The sequence below is a fragment of the Ranitomeya imitator genome, chromosome 3 (genome assembly GCF_032444005.1).
Source record: "Ranitomeya imitator isolate aRanImi1 chromosome 3, aRanImi1.pri, whole genome shotgun sequence".
Lineage (NCBI taxonomy): Eukaryota > Metazoa > Chordata > Amphibia > Anura > Dendrobatidae > Ranitomeya > Ranitomeya imitator.
The window spans coordinates 427,207,112-427,225,270 of NC_091284.1; the positions used below are offsets into that span (position 1 = coordinate 427,207,112).

The 18,159-nt window shown below is 43.3% G+C and overlaps 1 protein-coding gene across 1 annotated transcript in view; it reads right to left on the reverse strand.

Moving 5' to 3' along the window:
- Window positions 1–18,159, reverse strand: part of LOC138671649 (nuclear receptor corepressor 1-like) — a 141,694-nt gene that overhangs the window by 64,072 nt on the left and 59,463 nt on the right. The window contains exons 10-11 of the mRNA XM_069759819.1: window positions 5,068–5,198; window positions 2,666–2,928 (exon numbers count right to left, since the gene is read on the reverse strand). Of these exons, the coding sequence (XP_069615920.1) occupies window positions 2,666–2,928; window positions 5,068–5,198 (394 nt within the window). The remainder of the gene's footprint in view (window positions 1–2,665; window positions 2,929–5,067; window positions 5,199–18,159) is intronic.

Below are 18,159 nucleotides of genomic sequence, written 5' to 3' on the forward strand. Positions count from 1 at the left end.
GTTAAATCTCAGAAACAAGCATTGCAAATATAGGACACTTGGTTGTTTCGGGGTTTTAAACAAAAGGATGATTCAGTAAAAAAAAATAAAAAATTCCCCTACTACCTTCTAATTATGCATGTAATGTAATTCAAGAGTATTACAACGCTCGCTGGCTTGGCTCGAGTCCTCTCCTGGCCCACGTGACCGCTCTTCAGTTTTGATGGCTCGCACTGTGTGGAGCAATACTTCTGTCCCAGTGTCCGGCTATGAGAACCAAGAGAAAGCTCCATAGCCTGACACTGAGGAAGCGACTCCTGCTCCACAGACACAAGCGAGCGTGAGCGGCTAGTCTGAATTCAGGTCAGCCGAAGAGGACAAAGCGGAGCCGCAGAGAAAACCTTGGAGGATGAAAATTGAGAAGTATTTTTATACACTACATTACATAAATAATTAGGACAGAAAACCGTTTGTCGAGACATCTTCTGGAACGAAGTAGAGCAAAGTGCTGACTATTCTACATGCCTTGAGATTATTACATTAGAATAAGGTTACATTCCCACGGTGACATTTTGATGCTGCAGGTTTTCTGCACCATTTCTTCACCCGTTAAGTAAAATAGTTTACTTGCATTTTTTCTAAAATACGCAGAGCAAAAAAAACGTCAAAATTGCTCAGCATTGGGGGGGTCATCTCTAAGCCCAGAACATGACAGCAAGAAACCATAAACCTGGACTCAAAAATGTTTCCCCATAAAGTTAATTTTAATCAACATTTTAATGAATAGATCTTGGAATAATAATAATTTCCACAATTGGATGTGTTTAAATAAAATGTTCCTGTGCTGAGATAATCTTATAAATGTCTGTATATTCTCTTTTGCTTCCTCCCCTGCCCAGGAGCTGTGGTATGATCAGGCCATGTTCCTGTACGGTCAGACACGGCCATTACACAGTACACAGCAGGGGCACATTTATAAGATTATCTCGGCGCAGGAACATTTTATTTAAGCACATCCAATTGTGGAACTTATTATTATTCCAAGATCTATTGATTAAAATGTTGATTAAAATTAACTTTGTGGGGAAAACCCTTTAAGTATATGGGAAACATGAAAGGTTTTGACTTGACACAACAGAAACTTGCTCTATAAAAAAAACACCCTCTATAGACAAGTGTGTTAAATTACAAACAACCCAATAGCTCATTTATAAGTCCTCGGTTCTTTACAAAAGCGCTCCTAGTGTTAGTTCTTCTATAGGCTCACACTCCAGGTGACTGTTCCACACTGCATTTTTCTTACATGCAATGGACTTATTTACTTCAATGTACTTTACTCTCATTTTCTTCCCTTCAGTCCTAGATCTCGCACTGCTTTTTATTACTCTATACTCTGCTATAATTCCCTTAAGGCATCAGATGAGCAGATAGAGCCAGGACCATTATTGTCTGCTGTGGAGACTTAATTACCCTGCTCTCTATTTTCCTAAATAAGCTAATAATAGATGCTAAGTATACAGTTATAATGTAGGAGATAACAGTGAAGCCCTCTTAATTGTGAGAAATGAGCTGTGCAGTCATCATTATCATCATCGATAGAAACTTCTGTCCCTCCTGTGAAGAACTTCAGAGATACAGTCTATGCAATTTCATCATAAAGGCATTTCTAATGACCGAGCTGGTGACACCCCTCGGACGACATAGAGCCAATAATTCTCAGGGGGATCATCATGAGACGACATGACTCAACTGAAGAAAAGTATACCATGAATTTACAAATAGAAAGAAACAACTAAATAAGGTGATAGTAGCTAAATTGCATCGTTTTCATTAACTTTTTTTCGCCAAAAATGTGTGGCGAAAAAAGTGATGTAAAAATGGGTCATGGGTCGTAAGCCGGCTTATGTCTGTACTTCACGGTCAATTCTGAACTGGTTGCAGGTCTTCTGGACCATGAACGGTGGACGTGTGAAGACTAGAGAAAAGTATAAGTGATGCCGTTTACAGCTTTCGGAAGCAGGGACAGATATCGCTTATACGTGTTACACATTATTGTCAGGTTTTGGTAGTTTCTGAGTAACTAAGGTAATCATTGGACATTGTGAACGAAGAAGAAAATGATTGCCTGTTTTAATCAGTCATACCACAATGAAAAACCATTGTTGTAGTCTCACACCAAAATGTACAGTCACTGCTGCTGAAAGCCCAGCTCACGTGACCGATGGGCAACTATGCTACGCACTATCCGGCTGGGAGGATCATGCTGATTAACAGACCCACAACCTCAATTTTTCAAACAGATCCCAATGTAGTTTCAAGAATTGTGGCGCTGATACATGACTTGAGGCCGCGCCACGCTGCACGTGCAAAATGTTTGGCGTAAATGACACTTCACGGGAAAGCTGAAAATGCCCTAAATGTGCAAAATAAGAAATGATCATGTAGTGATTTATCCAGAAAGTCAGTGCAATAAGCAAAGAAATGGAGAAGCGAGCAGCACACCAACATGTCAGACATGTGATTGAGGCAAACCAACCAGACCAAACAATTTTCAGAAGAATCGATGAGGTCTGGCTGCTACATAGATCTACTCTGGCCCTCCAGCAAAATCTAAAGTGGGCTGATATCTTGCCTGTTTGAGCAGAACACTACCAAAGTACTGTATGTTTTTTTGAAAATTACTCACTTTGCTCTTGTGCAGGTGTTGCAGGTGGCGGAGGTTCCTCTGGCGGAGTAGGCACAGGTGCAGGAGGAGCAGGAGGAGTAGCAGCAGCGGCCGAGGTCGGTGCAGCAGCAGCGGCCGCATTAGCAGCTTCATTAGCCATTGATCTAGTTATCCTCCCCTTCCTCCGGCCTTGGCTGTTTGCAGTTTTACGCCCTTTCGGAGTGGATTGTTCCCTTTCTTCATTGTCTTCTACTGCAATCTCAATTTTTTCTTTGGCATTTTCCCTAAAAGTTTTCAGTGAAACAAGCAAATGGCATCACTGCAGCCAGATCTGCAAATATATGTAGTATTGACCGTCTGAAAATACTTCAACGGCAATTTGGGGACAAATAAATGTAGTTGTACAATATTTCAGTTTACTTTCGGAATCAATTCCACAGTCTTTCCAAGATCTCTGTCTTGTGGGAACACAGGGACAGTGCCCTTAAGCCGCCAAAAACATTAGACTAACGTCGGCTGAACCCACTGATATCAACTGGACAGTTCTGAAAGGGAATCTGTCAGAATCAAGTGTCCTAAGCCGTCAGTATGGGCATGGACGTCATAGGAAGCGATATCCAGTGTGAGACATGTAGCGACTGACAGTGTACTCTGATCTATGCATCTCAAACTGGTAACGCCTCCTTTCATTTAAACTGATCTTTGGAGACAGATTCTTTGGGATAGATCGTAACTGATAATTTGCATATTAAGAAAAACATGGATTTCTCTGGAATAAGACCATGGATCGCAGATATCAAGGTATCATTTTATCCAGATTCCTATGACCCGCATGCTAATATAGACAGCTTAGGGTACGTTCACACTAGCGTTGCGCCGCCCTGCGTCGGCGACGCAACGCGCGACGCATCGAAAAACGCGCGCAAACGCGCGCAAAAACGCGCGCGTTTTGCGACGCGTGCGTCGTTTTTGACCAAAATCGGACGCACAGAAAATGCAACTTGTAGCGTTTTCGTGCGTCCGACGCCAGCGTCGGAAACGACGCACGTGGCGAAAAACGCAACCAAAAAGACGCACGCGTCCCCTATGTTAAACATAGGGGCGCGTCGCCGCTGCGTCGCCGACGCAACAGCGGCGCAACGCTAATGTGAACTTAGACTTAGGAAGGTTGGAGCAGACGTGAATGACACACGGAATTCTTTCTGGTCATCTCACAAACTCACAGCTCATTTCACAAAGTGAAAACAAGAGTTAAACAAAAAGATTTGAAGGACCCTGGTCTAGTGGCTACGTCAGCAACTAGTCTGTGGCTAATAGACCACAGCCCAGCACAAAGTAATCAGTGCGGAGTCCCCAACTAGTCAGAAAAGGGATGGCTCATGCCGACAAGTAGGAGGCTGTGGTCTGGTGGCCGTGGACTGCCGACATGGTAACTGGATCAGGGTCCTGCAAATCTTTTTGTCACATTAAAAACGCAATCCAATCCACAGGCAGCATGTTATAGAGCAGCACAGTGCTGTCATATCAGAGGAGGTCTACATGGGGGTCTGAAAGTCCACACATGCATGTCCGATGGAGACCAAATTCTGAAGCTGGGAGTAGACATCGTCAGACAGAACCTACAGAATGACACAGAAAGCTGACAAGCAAGATGAAGTCTCTGCTCCCTGCACAGCGGAACCGAGCTGGATGAGCAGATATCTGTATCTAGAGGGGTTTTTATGTGTCATTTGGGGTGGGAAAGCAATGGTGAAATGTAGTGGACAGCCCCTTTAAAAATGAGGGTCCCATTTAGTGTCTTGCGATGTATAAACATGCATACAGATCTATCTGTCAATCATTTAATCAAAGGACCGCCTAGTGGACTCCTAAGACCTGAGTTACATCAATGTGTTAGTGTCACCTTCTCCAGTACATGCTGCATCGTCCATATGTCCAGTGTGTGCATAAAGTGACTTGCGTGAGCTTTATCCAATAACCTAAGTTATGGCCTTTGTCTTGGAGAAACGCCTTATAAAGCCTACACGCACAGTCGCCATTTACTTTCTGTAAGTGACGCGGCTATATTTCTTTCACCACACAGACTGTACATTATTGATTCAATGCTTCGCTATATTTTCGACACCCTCTTTTACATTACAGCAGGGGTTAGAGGTTTCCTGCCCCCTTTGGTGACACAGGATGTGAGGCGTGCAACCACTATTCTTGCAGTGAGAACAGAAAACTCGACAAACCCCAAAAATCCCAATAGGCAAATGTACAGCAACGAACAGCAAGTGCAAAAATTAAAGGAAGAACATCTGTATGTGATGCAGGATGGAAAATGGAGACTGTAATGTCAGACCGAACATAGTATGCAGCCACCAGCGAGCAGATTGTGACCTGATCGCTGAGGAACATGGCAGAAAAATGGAACTACTCACTTAAACTCCTCCTTTTCTTCCTTCTCCTCTTCATCTCGTCGCTCCTCTTCTTTTTTCTCACTTTTTTCAGATTTCTCCTCTTCTATTTTATCAATTTCCTTTTCTTCTTGGGAAGGGCGTGTAATCTGTTGCTATTAGGGAAGAAAGGAAATGGCACAATTATTACATTGTTTCATTGCAGCACAAGGCAAGTACTGGCAACCATGTAAACCTTAATATTAAGATGCCACATGAGGGCAAGAGACCCCAATTCCAACAATGTATCACTTACTGGGCGTCTTGCTGTGGGTTTTGATAAATCTGGTATCTGCTGCAGATCTGCTAGTCTTCTCATTGATGAAGTCTTGCTATATATTTCTGGATATTCATGAGCTCTGGGTATCCCAGCACCCTCCCACCAACACCAATTGACAGCTGTATAAGCACAGCGTAGGTACCAAGCTGTCACTCAATGCCAGGGTTACACAGAGCTCAGCTTTCAGGAGACGTTTCTGCTGCAACTCTGCCAAACAGAGATATAGTCAAAACTAAAGCAAGAAGTCCAGCAAGGGACCCAGAGCTGGAATCAGGGTCTTTGTCACCAATGTTTATCCTTCCCAATCAAAAGGCAGAATAAAAAGGGAACAAACGCTCATTAAAGAGGACATTTACATCTAGAATAGGTACATCACATACAAGAGGTGTGCACTGAATACTCGTGTTTGGCTAACGGCTATTCCTCCAGACCTCCTGAGCGGAGGACACCAGACCCCATTGAGAAAAAGAATGGGAGGTGTTAAGATTCAACATGATTGATCCTTTTCTTTACAGACATAGGCAGAGCCAAGTCATGTGAATGAATACCATGAGGTGCATGGGTGTGACCTTAGGGACCACCACCAATCCTGAGAATAACGGTGACCCAGCCCTGAATCAGCTTTGCAGCCCCTTCGGTCTCTTTTCAGTGATGTCCTGGCCACAGCGCCATTCTAGGGAATGAGACCGCGGGCACCACTGCGCAGTGAAAAGCCCGGGCCGGCAGTGCTTGATCGGTGCGGTGGCTACTTCATTCTCAGGTCAGATTCTCACTTATCAAACAGTAATAGCAGCATTTTCCAACCAGTGGCCCGGGAGTCACATGTGGCTGTTTGTGGATCCCGAGGGTCTAGCAGGCTCAGATACCTTTGTGCCTTAGTGTGTCAATAACACTAAACCTTTGTACCAGAGACAAAATCTCGATCCCGCAGTTATCCCCACACTGGTTACTACACTTTTCTCAATGCCTGGCTGGCATGGAGCGTAGGATGGAAATATCCTCGCTTGTCAGGCAGCCGCTTCTCTGCTAGCCAGAAGATGGCAGCAATAAACTACTTCTACAGACTTTTCAATATCCACAATTTATTGTGCAAGGGTTATAGTGACAGATAGAAAAACTGAAATGCGAAGGTCCCAAATTCTCCAAAGCCTGCAGACTTGTGAACGTCTACAGAAACTGGATTCTGTAGTATTCACCACCTGCATGAGCTCTACCCATGCGAGTCTGAGAGGCATCCAACTGCTTTAACCTACATGTAAAGCAAGGGTTAACACAGGGGGGAAATACCCCCAAGGAAATGTATATTATGACCGAGCCCTGCAAGTGAAAAGTGATCCCCTCAAATACACGTGTGTAGTGACGCGAGGCAGACGAGACAGAACCAAGGTCTATAACATATAATCCAAGAATGGAGCAAATAAAAGGCTCATATACAGAAATAGGATCTGCTGAAGTCAGGCCAACGTCCTGAAAGGAACAAATACATTGCCACAAACCATGAAAGGCAGGAAAGTGATCACATGGACCATACACTGCAGGAAAATGATCACATGGACCATGCACTGCAGGAAAATGATCACATGGACCATACAATGCAGGAAAATGATCACATGGACCATACAATGCAGGAAAATGATCACATGGACCATACACTGCAGGAAAATGATCACATGGACCATGCACTGCAGGAAAATGATCACATGGACCATGCACTGCAGGAAAATGATCACATGGACCATACACTGCAGGGAAATGATCACATGGACTATACACTGCAGGAAAATGATCACATGGACCATGCACTGCAGGAAAATGATCACATGGACCATACACTGCAGGGAAATGATCACATGGACCATACACTGCAGGGGAATGATCACATGGACTATACACTGCAGGGAAATGATCACATGGACCATACACTGCAGGGAAATGATCACATGGACCATGCACTGCAGGAAAATGATCACATGGACCATACACTGCAGGGAAATGATCACATGGACCATACACTGCAGGGAAATGATCACATGGACTATACACTGCAGGGAAATGATCACATGGACCATGCACTGCAGGAAAATGATCACATGGACCATACAATGCAGGAAAATGATCACATGGACCATACACTGCAGGAAAATGATCACATGGACCATGCACTGCAGGAAAATGATCACATGGACCATACACTGCAGGGAAATGATCACATGGACCATACACTGCAGGGAAATGATCACATGGACTATACACTGCAGGGAAATGATCACATGGACCATACACTGCAGGGAAATGATCACATGGACCATGCACTGCAGGAAAATGATCACATGGACCATACACTGCAGGGAAATGATCACATGGACCATACACTGCAGGGAAATGATCACATGGACCATGCACTGCAGGAAAATGATCACATGGACCATACAATGCAGGAAAATGATCACATGGACCATACAATGCAGGAAAATGATCACATGGACCATGCACTGCAGGAAAATGATCACATGGACCATACACTGCAGGAAAATGATCACATGGACCATACACTGCAGGAAAATGATCACATGGACCATACACTGCAGGAAAATGATCACATGGACCATACACTGCAGGAAAATGATCACATGGACCATGCACTGCAGGAAAATGATCACATGGACCATACACTGCAGGGAAATGATCACATGGACCATACACTGCAGGGAAATGATCACATGGACCATACACTGCAGGGAAATGATCACATGGACCATGCACTGCAGGAAAATGATCACATGGACCATACAATGCAGGAAAATGATCACATGGACCATACACTGCAGGAAAATGATCACATGGACCATACACTGCAGGAAAATGATCACATGGACCATACACTGCAGGGAAATGATCACATGGACCATACACTGCAGGGAAATGATCACATGGACTATACACTGCAGGGAAATGATCACATGGACCATGCACTGCAGGAAAATGATCACATGTACCATACACTGCAGGAAAATGATCACATGTACCATACAATGCAGGAAAATGATCACATGGACCATACACTGCAGGAAAATGATCACATGGACCATACACTGCAGGAAAATGATCACATGGACCATGCACTGCAGGAAAATGATCACATGGACCATACAATGCAGGAAAATGATCACATGGACCATACACTGCAGGAAAATGATCACATGGACCATACACTGCAGGAAAATGATCACATGGACCATGCACTGCAGGAAAATGATCACATGGACCATACAATGCAGGAAAATGATCACATGGACCATACACTGCAGGAAAATGATCACATGGACCATACACTGCAGGAAAATGATCACATGGACCATGCACTGCAGGAAAATGATCACATGGACCATACACTGCAGGGAAATGATCACATGGACCATACACTGCAGGGAAATGATCACATGGACTATACACTGCAGGGAAATGATCACATGGACCATACACTGCAGGGAAATGATCACATGGACCATGCACTGCAGGAAAATGATCACATGGACCATACACTGCAGGGAAATGATCACATGGACCATACACTGCAGGGAAATGATCACATGGACCATGCACTGCAGGAAAATGATCACATGGACCATACAATGCAGGAAAATGATCACATGGACCATACAATGCAGGAAAATGATCACATGGACCATGCACTGCAGGAAAATGATCACATGGACCATACACTGCAGGAAAATGATCACATGGACCATACACTGCAGGAAAATGATCACATGGACCATGCACTGCAGGAAAATGATCACATGGACCATGCACTGCAGGAAAATGATCACATGGACCATACACTGCAGGGAAATGATCACATGGACCATACACTGCAGGGAAATGATCACATGGACTATGCACTGCAGGGAAATGATCACATGGACCATGCACTGCAGGAAAATGATCACATGGACCATACAATGCAGGAAAATGATCACATGGACCATACACTGCAGGAAAATGATCACATGGACCATACACTGCAGGAAAATGATCACATGGACCATGCACTGCAGGGAAATGATCACATGGACCATACACTGCAGGGAAATGATCACATGGACTATACACTGCAGGGAAATGATCACATGGACCATGCACTGCAGGAAAATGATCACATGTACCATACACTGCAGGAAAATGATCACATGTACCATACAATGCAGGAAAATGATCACATGGACCATACAATGCAGGAAAATGATCACATGGACCATGCACTGCAGGAAAATGATCACATGGACCATACAATGCAGGAAAATGATCACATGGACCATACACTGCAGGAAAATGATCACATGGACCATACACAGCAGGAAAATGATCACATGGACCATGCACTGCAGGAAAATGATCACATGGACCATACAATGCAGGAAAATGATCACATGGACCATACACTGCAGGAAAATGATCACATGGACCATGCACTGCAGGAAAATGATCACATGGACCATACAATGCAGGAAAATGATCACATGGACCATGCACTGCAGAAAAATGATCACATGGACCATGCACTGCAGGAAAATGATCACATGGACCATACACTGCAGGGAAATGATCACATGGACCATACAATGTAGGAAAATAATCACATCAATGATACAAGGCAGGAATATGATCACATGGACCAAACAACGCAGGAAAATGATCACACGGACCATACAAGGCAGGAAAATGATCACATGGACCATACAAGGCAGGAAAATGATCACATGGACCATACAATGCAGCAAAATGATCACATCAACGATACAATGCAGGAAAATGATCACATGGCCCAAATAATGCAGGAAAATGATCACATGGACCATGCACTGCAGGAAAATGATCACATGGACCATGCACTGCAGGAAAATGATCACATGGACCATACAAGGCAGGAAAATGATCACATGGACCAAACAACGCAGGAAAATAATCACATGGACCATACAAGGCAGGAAAATGATCACATGGACCATACAATGCAGGAAAATGATCACATCAACGATACAATGCAGGAAAATGATCACATGGGCCATACAAGGCAGGAAAATGATCACATGGGCCATACAAGGCAGGAAAATGATCACATGGACCATACAATGCAGGAAAATGATCACATGGACCAAAACGCAGGAAAATGATCACATGGACCAAAATGCAGAAAAATGATCACATGGACCATACAATGCAGGAAAATGATCACATCAACGATGCAATGCAGGAAAATGATCACATGGGCCATACAACGCAGGAAAATGATCACATGGGCCATACAAGGCAGGAAAATGATCACATGGACCATACAATGCAGGAAAATGATCACATGGACCAAAACGCAGGAAAATGATCACATGGACCAAAATGCAGGAAAATGATCACATGGACCATACAATGCAAGAAAATGATCACATCAACGATACAATGCAGGAAAATGATCACATAGACCATACAAGGCAGGAAAATGATCACATGGACCAAAACGCAGGAAAATGATCACATGGACCAAAACGCAGGAAAATGATCACATGGACCAAAACGCAGGAAAATGATCACATGGACCATACAATGTAGGAAAATGATCACATGGACCATACAATGCAGGAAAATGATCACATCAACGATACAATGCAGGAAAATGATCACATGGACCATACAAGGCAGGAAAATGATCACATGGACCAAACAACGCAGGAAAATGATCACATGGACCATACAACGCAGGAAAATGATCACATCAACGATACAATGCAGGAAAATGATCACATGGACCATACAAGGCAGGAAAATGATCACATGGACCATACAAAGTAGGAAAATGATCACATGGACCAAACAACGCAGGAAAATGATCACATGGACCATACAAGGCAGGAAAATGGTCACATGGATCAAACAACGCAGGAAAATGATCACATGGACCAAAACGCAGAAAAATGATCACATGAACCATACAATGCAGGAAAATGATCACATCAACGATACAATGCAGGAAAATGATCACATGGACCAAACAACGCAGGAAAATGATCACATGGACCATACAACGCAGGAAAATGATCACATCAACGATACAATGCAGGAAAATGATCACATGGACCATACAAGGCAGGAAAATGATCACATGGACCATACAAAGTAGGAAAATGATCACATGGACCAAACAACGCAGGAAAATGATCACATGGACCATACAAGGCAGGAAAATGGTCACATGGATCAAACAACGCAGGAAAATGATCACATGGACCAAAACGCAGAAAAATGATCACATGAACCATACAATGCAGGAAAATGATCACATCAACGATACAATGCAGGAAAATGATCACATGGACCATACAAGGCAGGAAAATGATCACATGGACCAAAACGCAGGAAAATGATCACATGGCCCAAACAACGCAGGAAAATGATCACATGGACCATACAATGCAGGAAAATGATCACATGGACCATACACTGCAGGAAAATTATTACATCAACGATACAATGCAGGAAAATGATCACATGGACCATACAAGGCAGGAAAATGATCACATGGACCAAAACGCAGGAAAATGATCACATGGACCAAAACGCAGGAAAATGATCACATGGACCATACAATGTAGGAAAATGATCACATGGATCATGCACTGCAGGAAAATGATCACATGGACCATACAATGCAGGAAAATGATCACATGGACCATACAATGCAGGAGAATTATCAGATCAACGATACAATGCAGGAAAATGATCACATGGACCAAACAACGCAGGAAAATGATCACATGGACCATACAACGCAGGAAAATGATCACATCAACGATACAATGCAGGAAAATGATCACATGGACCATACAAGGCAGGAAAATGATCACATGGACCATACAATGTAGGAAAATGATCACATGGACCAAACAACGCAGGAAAATGATCACATGGACCAAAACGCAGGAAAATGATCACATGGACCAAACAACGCAGGAAAATGATCACATGGACAAAAACGCAGAAAAATGATCACATGAACCATACAATGCAGGAAAATGATCACATCAACGATACAATGCAGGAAAATGATCACATGGACCAAACATCGCAGGAAAATGATCACATGGACCAAAACGCAGGAAAATGATCACATGGACCAAACAACGCAGGAAAATGATCACATGGACCAAAACGCAGGAAAATGATCACATGCATCAAACAACGCAGGAAAATGATCACATGGACCATACAAGGCAGGAAAATGATCACATGGACCATACAATGCAGCAAAATTATCACATCAACGATACAATGCAGGAAAATGATCACATGGACCATACAATGCAGGAAAATGATCACATGGACCAAAACGCAGGAAAATGATCACATGGACCAAAACGCAGGAAAATGATCACATGGACCAAAACGCAGGAAAATGATCACATGGACCATACAATGTAGGAAAATGATCACATGGATCATGCACTGCAGGAAAATGATCACATGGACCATACAATGCAGGAAAATGATCACATGGACCATACAATGCAGCAAAATGATCATATCAACGATACAATGCAGGAAAATGATCACATGGACCAAACAACGCAAGAAAATGATCACATGGACCATACAAGGCAGGAAAATGATCACATGGACCATACAATGCAGGAAAATGATCACATCAACGATACAAGGCAGGAAAATGATCACATGGACCATACAAAGTAGGAAAATGATCACATGGACCATACAATGCAGGAAAATGATCACATCAATGATACAAGGCAGGAAAATGATCACATGGACCATACAATGCAGGAAAATGATCACATGGATCATGTAATGCAGAAGCATGATCACATGGACCATACAACACAGGAAAATGATCACATGGACCATACAAAGTAGGAAAATGATCACATGGACCATACAAAGTAGGAAAATGATCACATGGACCATATAATGCAGGAAAATGATCACATGGACCAGACAACGCAGGAAAATGATCACATGGATCATGTAATGCAGAAGCATGATCACATGGACCATACAACACAGGAAAATGATCACATGGATCATGTAATGCAGAAGCATGATCACATGGACCATACAACACAGGAAAATGATCACATGGATCATGTAATGCAGAAGCATGATCACATGGACCATGCACTGCAGGAAAATGATCACATGGACCATACACTGCAGGGAAATGATCACATGGACCATACACTGCAGGGAAATGATCACATGGACTATACACTGCAGGGAAATGATCACATGGACCATGCACTGCAGGAAAATGATCACATGGACCATACAATGCAGGAAAATGATCACATGGACCATACACTGCAGGAAAATGATCACATGGACCATGCACTGCAGGAAAATGATCACATGGACCATACACTGCAGGGAAATGATCACATGGACCATACACTGCAGGGAAATGATCACATGGACTATACACTGCAGGGAAATGATCACATGGACCATACACTGCAGGGAAATGATCACATGGACCATGCACTGCAGGAAAATGATCACATGGACCATACACTGCAGGGAAATGATCACATGGACCATACACTGCAGGGAAATGATCACATGGACCATGCACTGCAGGAAAATGATCACATGGACCATACAATGCAGGAAAATGATCACATGGACCATACAATGCAGGAAAATGATCACATGGACCATGCACTGCAGGAAAATGATCACATGGACCATACACTGCAGGAAAATGATCACATGGACCATACACTGCAGGAAAATGATCACATGGACCATACACTGCAGGAAAATGATCACATGGACCATACACTGCAGGAAAATGATCACATGGACCATGCACTGCAGGAAAATGATCACATGGACCATACACTGCAGGGAAATGATCACATGGACCATACACTGCAGGGAAATGATCACATGGACCATACACTGCAGGGAAATGATCACATGGACCATGCACTGCAGGAAAATGATCACATGGACCATACAATGCAGGAAAATGATCACATGGACCATACACTGCAGGAAAATGATCACATGGACCATACACTGCAGGAAAATGATCACATGGACCATGCACTGCAGGAAAATGATCACATGGACCATACACTGCAGGGAAATGATCACATGGACCATACACTGCAGGGAAATGATCACATGGACTATACACTGCAGGGAAATGATCACATGGACCATGCACTGCAGGAAAATGATCACATGTACCATACACTGCAGGAAAATGATCACATGTACCATACACTGCAGGGAAATGATCACATGGACTATACACTGCAGGGAAATGATCACATGGACCATGCACTGCAGGAAAATGATCACATGTACCATACACTGCAGGAAAGTGATCACATGGACCATACACTGCAGGGAAATGATCACATGGACCATACAATGCAGGAAAATGATCACATGGACCATACACTGCAGGAAAATGATCACATGGACCATACACTGCAGGAAAATGATCACATGGACCATGCACTGCAGGGAAATGATCACATGGACCATACACTGCAGGGAAATGATCACATGGACTATACACTGCAGGGAAATGATCACATGGACCATGCACTGCAGGAAAATGATCACATGTACCATACACTGCAGGAAAATGATCACATGTACCATACAATGCAGGAAAATGATCACATGGACCATACACTGCAGGAAAATGATCACATGGACCATACACTGCAGGAAAATGATCACATGGACCATGCACTGCAGGAAAATGATCACATGGACCATACAATGCAGGAAAATGATCACATGGACCATACACTGCAGGAAAATGATCACATGGACCATACACTGCAGGAAAATGATCACATGGACCATGCACTGCAGGAAAATGATCACATGGACCATACAATGCAGGAAAATGATCACATGGACCATACACTGCAGGAAAATGATCACATGGACCATACACTGCAGGAAAATGATCACATGGACCATGCACTGCAGGAAAATGATCACATGGACCATACACTGCAGGGAAATGATCACATGGACCATACACTGCAGGGAAATGATCACATGGACTATACACTGCAGGGAAATGATCACATGGACCATACACTGCAGGGAAATGATCACATGGACCATGCACTGCAGGAAAATGATCACATGGACCATACACTGCAGGGAAATGATCACATGGACCATACACTGCAGGGAAATGATCACATGGACCATGCACTGCAGGAAAATGATCACATGGACCATACAATGCAGGAAAATGATCACATGGACCATACAATGCAGGAAAATGATCACATGGACCATACACTGCAGGAAAATGATCACATGGACCATACACTGCAGGAAAATGATCACATGGACCATGCACTGCAGGAAAATGATCACATGGACCATGCACTGCAGGAAAATGATCACATGGACCATACACTGCAGGGAAATGATCACATGGACCATACACTGCAGGGAAATGATCACATGGACTATGCACTGCAGGGAAATGATCACATGGACCATGCACTGCAGGAAAATGATCACATGGACCATACAATGCAGGAAAATGATCACATGGACCATACACTGCAGGAAAATGATCACATGGACCATACACTGCAGGAAAATGATCACATGGACCATACACTGCAGGAAAATGATCACATGGACCATGCACTGCAGGAAAATGATCACATGGACCATACACTGCAGGGAAATGATCACATGGACCATACACTGCAGGGAAATGATCACATGGACTATGCACTGCAGGGAAATGATCACATGGACCATGCACTGCAGGAAAATGATCACATGGACCATACACTGCAGGGAAATGATCACATGGACCATACAATGCAGGAAAATGATCACATGGACCATACACTGCAGGAAAATGATCACATGGACCATACACTGCAGGAAAATGATCACATGGACCATGCACTGCAGGGAAATGATCACATGGACCATACACTGCAGGGAAATGATCACATGGACTATACACTGCAGGGAAATGATCACATGGACCATGCACTGCAGGAAAATGATCACATGTACCATACACTGCAGGAAAATGATCACATGTACCATACAATGCAGGAAAATGATCACATGGACCATACAATGCAGGAAAATGATCACATGGACCATGCACTGCAGGAAAATGATCACATGGACCATACAATGCAGGAAAATGATCACATGGACCATACACTGCAGGAAAATGATCACATGGACCATACACAGCAGGAAAATGATCACATGGACCATGCACTGCAGGAAAATGATCACATGGACCATACAATGCAGGAAAATGATCACATGGACCATACACTGCAGGAAAATGATCACATGGACCATGCACTGCAGGAAAATGATCACATGGACCATACAATGCAGGAAAATGATCACATGGACCATGCACTGCAGAAAAATGATCACATGGACCATGCACTGCAGGAAAATGATCACATGGACCATACACTGCAGGGAAATGATCACATGGACCATACAATGTAGGAAAATAATCACATCAATGATACAAGGCAGGAATATGATCACATGGACCAAACAACGCAGGAAAATGATCACACGGACCATACAAGGCAGGAATATGATCACATGGACCAAACAACGCAGGAAAATGATCACACGGACCATACAAGGCAGGAAAATGATCACATGGACCATACAAGGCAGGAAAATGATCACATGGACCATACAATGCAGCAAAATGATCACATCAACGATACAATGCAGGAAAATGATCACATGGCCCAAATAATGCAGGAAAATGATCACATGGACCATGCACTGCAGGAAAATGATCACATGGACCATGCACTGCAGGAAAATGATCACATGGACCATACAAGGCAGGAAAATGATCACATGGACCAAACAACGCAGGAAAATAATCACATGGACCATACAAGGCAGGAAAATGATCACATGGACCATACAATGCAGGAAAATGATCACATCAACGATACAATGCAGGAAAATGATCACATGGGCCATACAAGGCAGGAAAATGATCACATGGGCCATACAAGGCAGGAAAATGATCACATGGACCATACAATGCAGGAAAATGATCACATGGACCAAAACGCAGGAAAATGATCACATGGACCAAAATGCAGAAAAATGATCACATGGACCATACAATGCAGGAAAATGATCACATCAACGATGCAATGCAGGAAAATGATCACATGGGCCATACAACGCAGGAAAATGATCACATGGGCCATACAAGGCAGGAAAATGATCACATGGACCATACAATGCAGGAAAATGATCACATGGACCAAAACGCAGGAAAATGATCACATGGACCAAAATGCAGGAAAATGATCACATGGACCATACAATGCAAGAAAATGATCACATCAACGATACAATGCAGGAAAATGATCACATAGACCATACAAGGCAGGAAAATGATCACATGGACCAAAACGCAGGAAAATGATCACATGGACCAAAACGCAGGAAAATGATCACATGGACCAAAACGCAGGAAAATGATCACATGGACCATACAATGTAGGAAAATGATCACATGGACCATACAATGCAGGAAAATGATCACATCAACGATACAATGCAGGAAAATGATCACATGGACCATACAAGGCAGGAAAATGATCACATGGACCAAACAACGCAGGAAAATGATCACATGGACCATACAACGCAGGAAAATGATCACATCAACGATACAATGCAGGAAAATGATCACATGGACCATACAAGGCAGG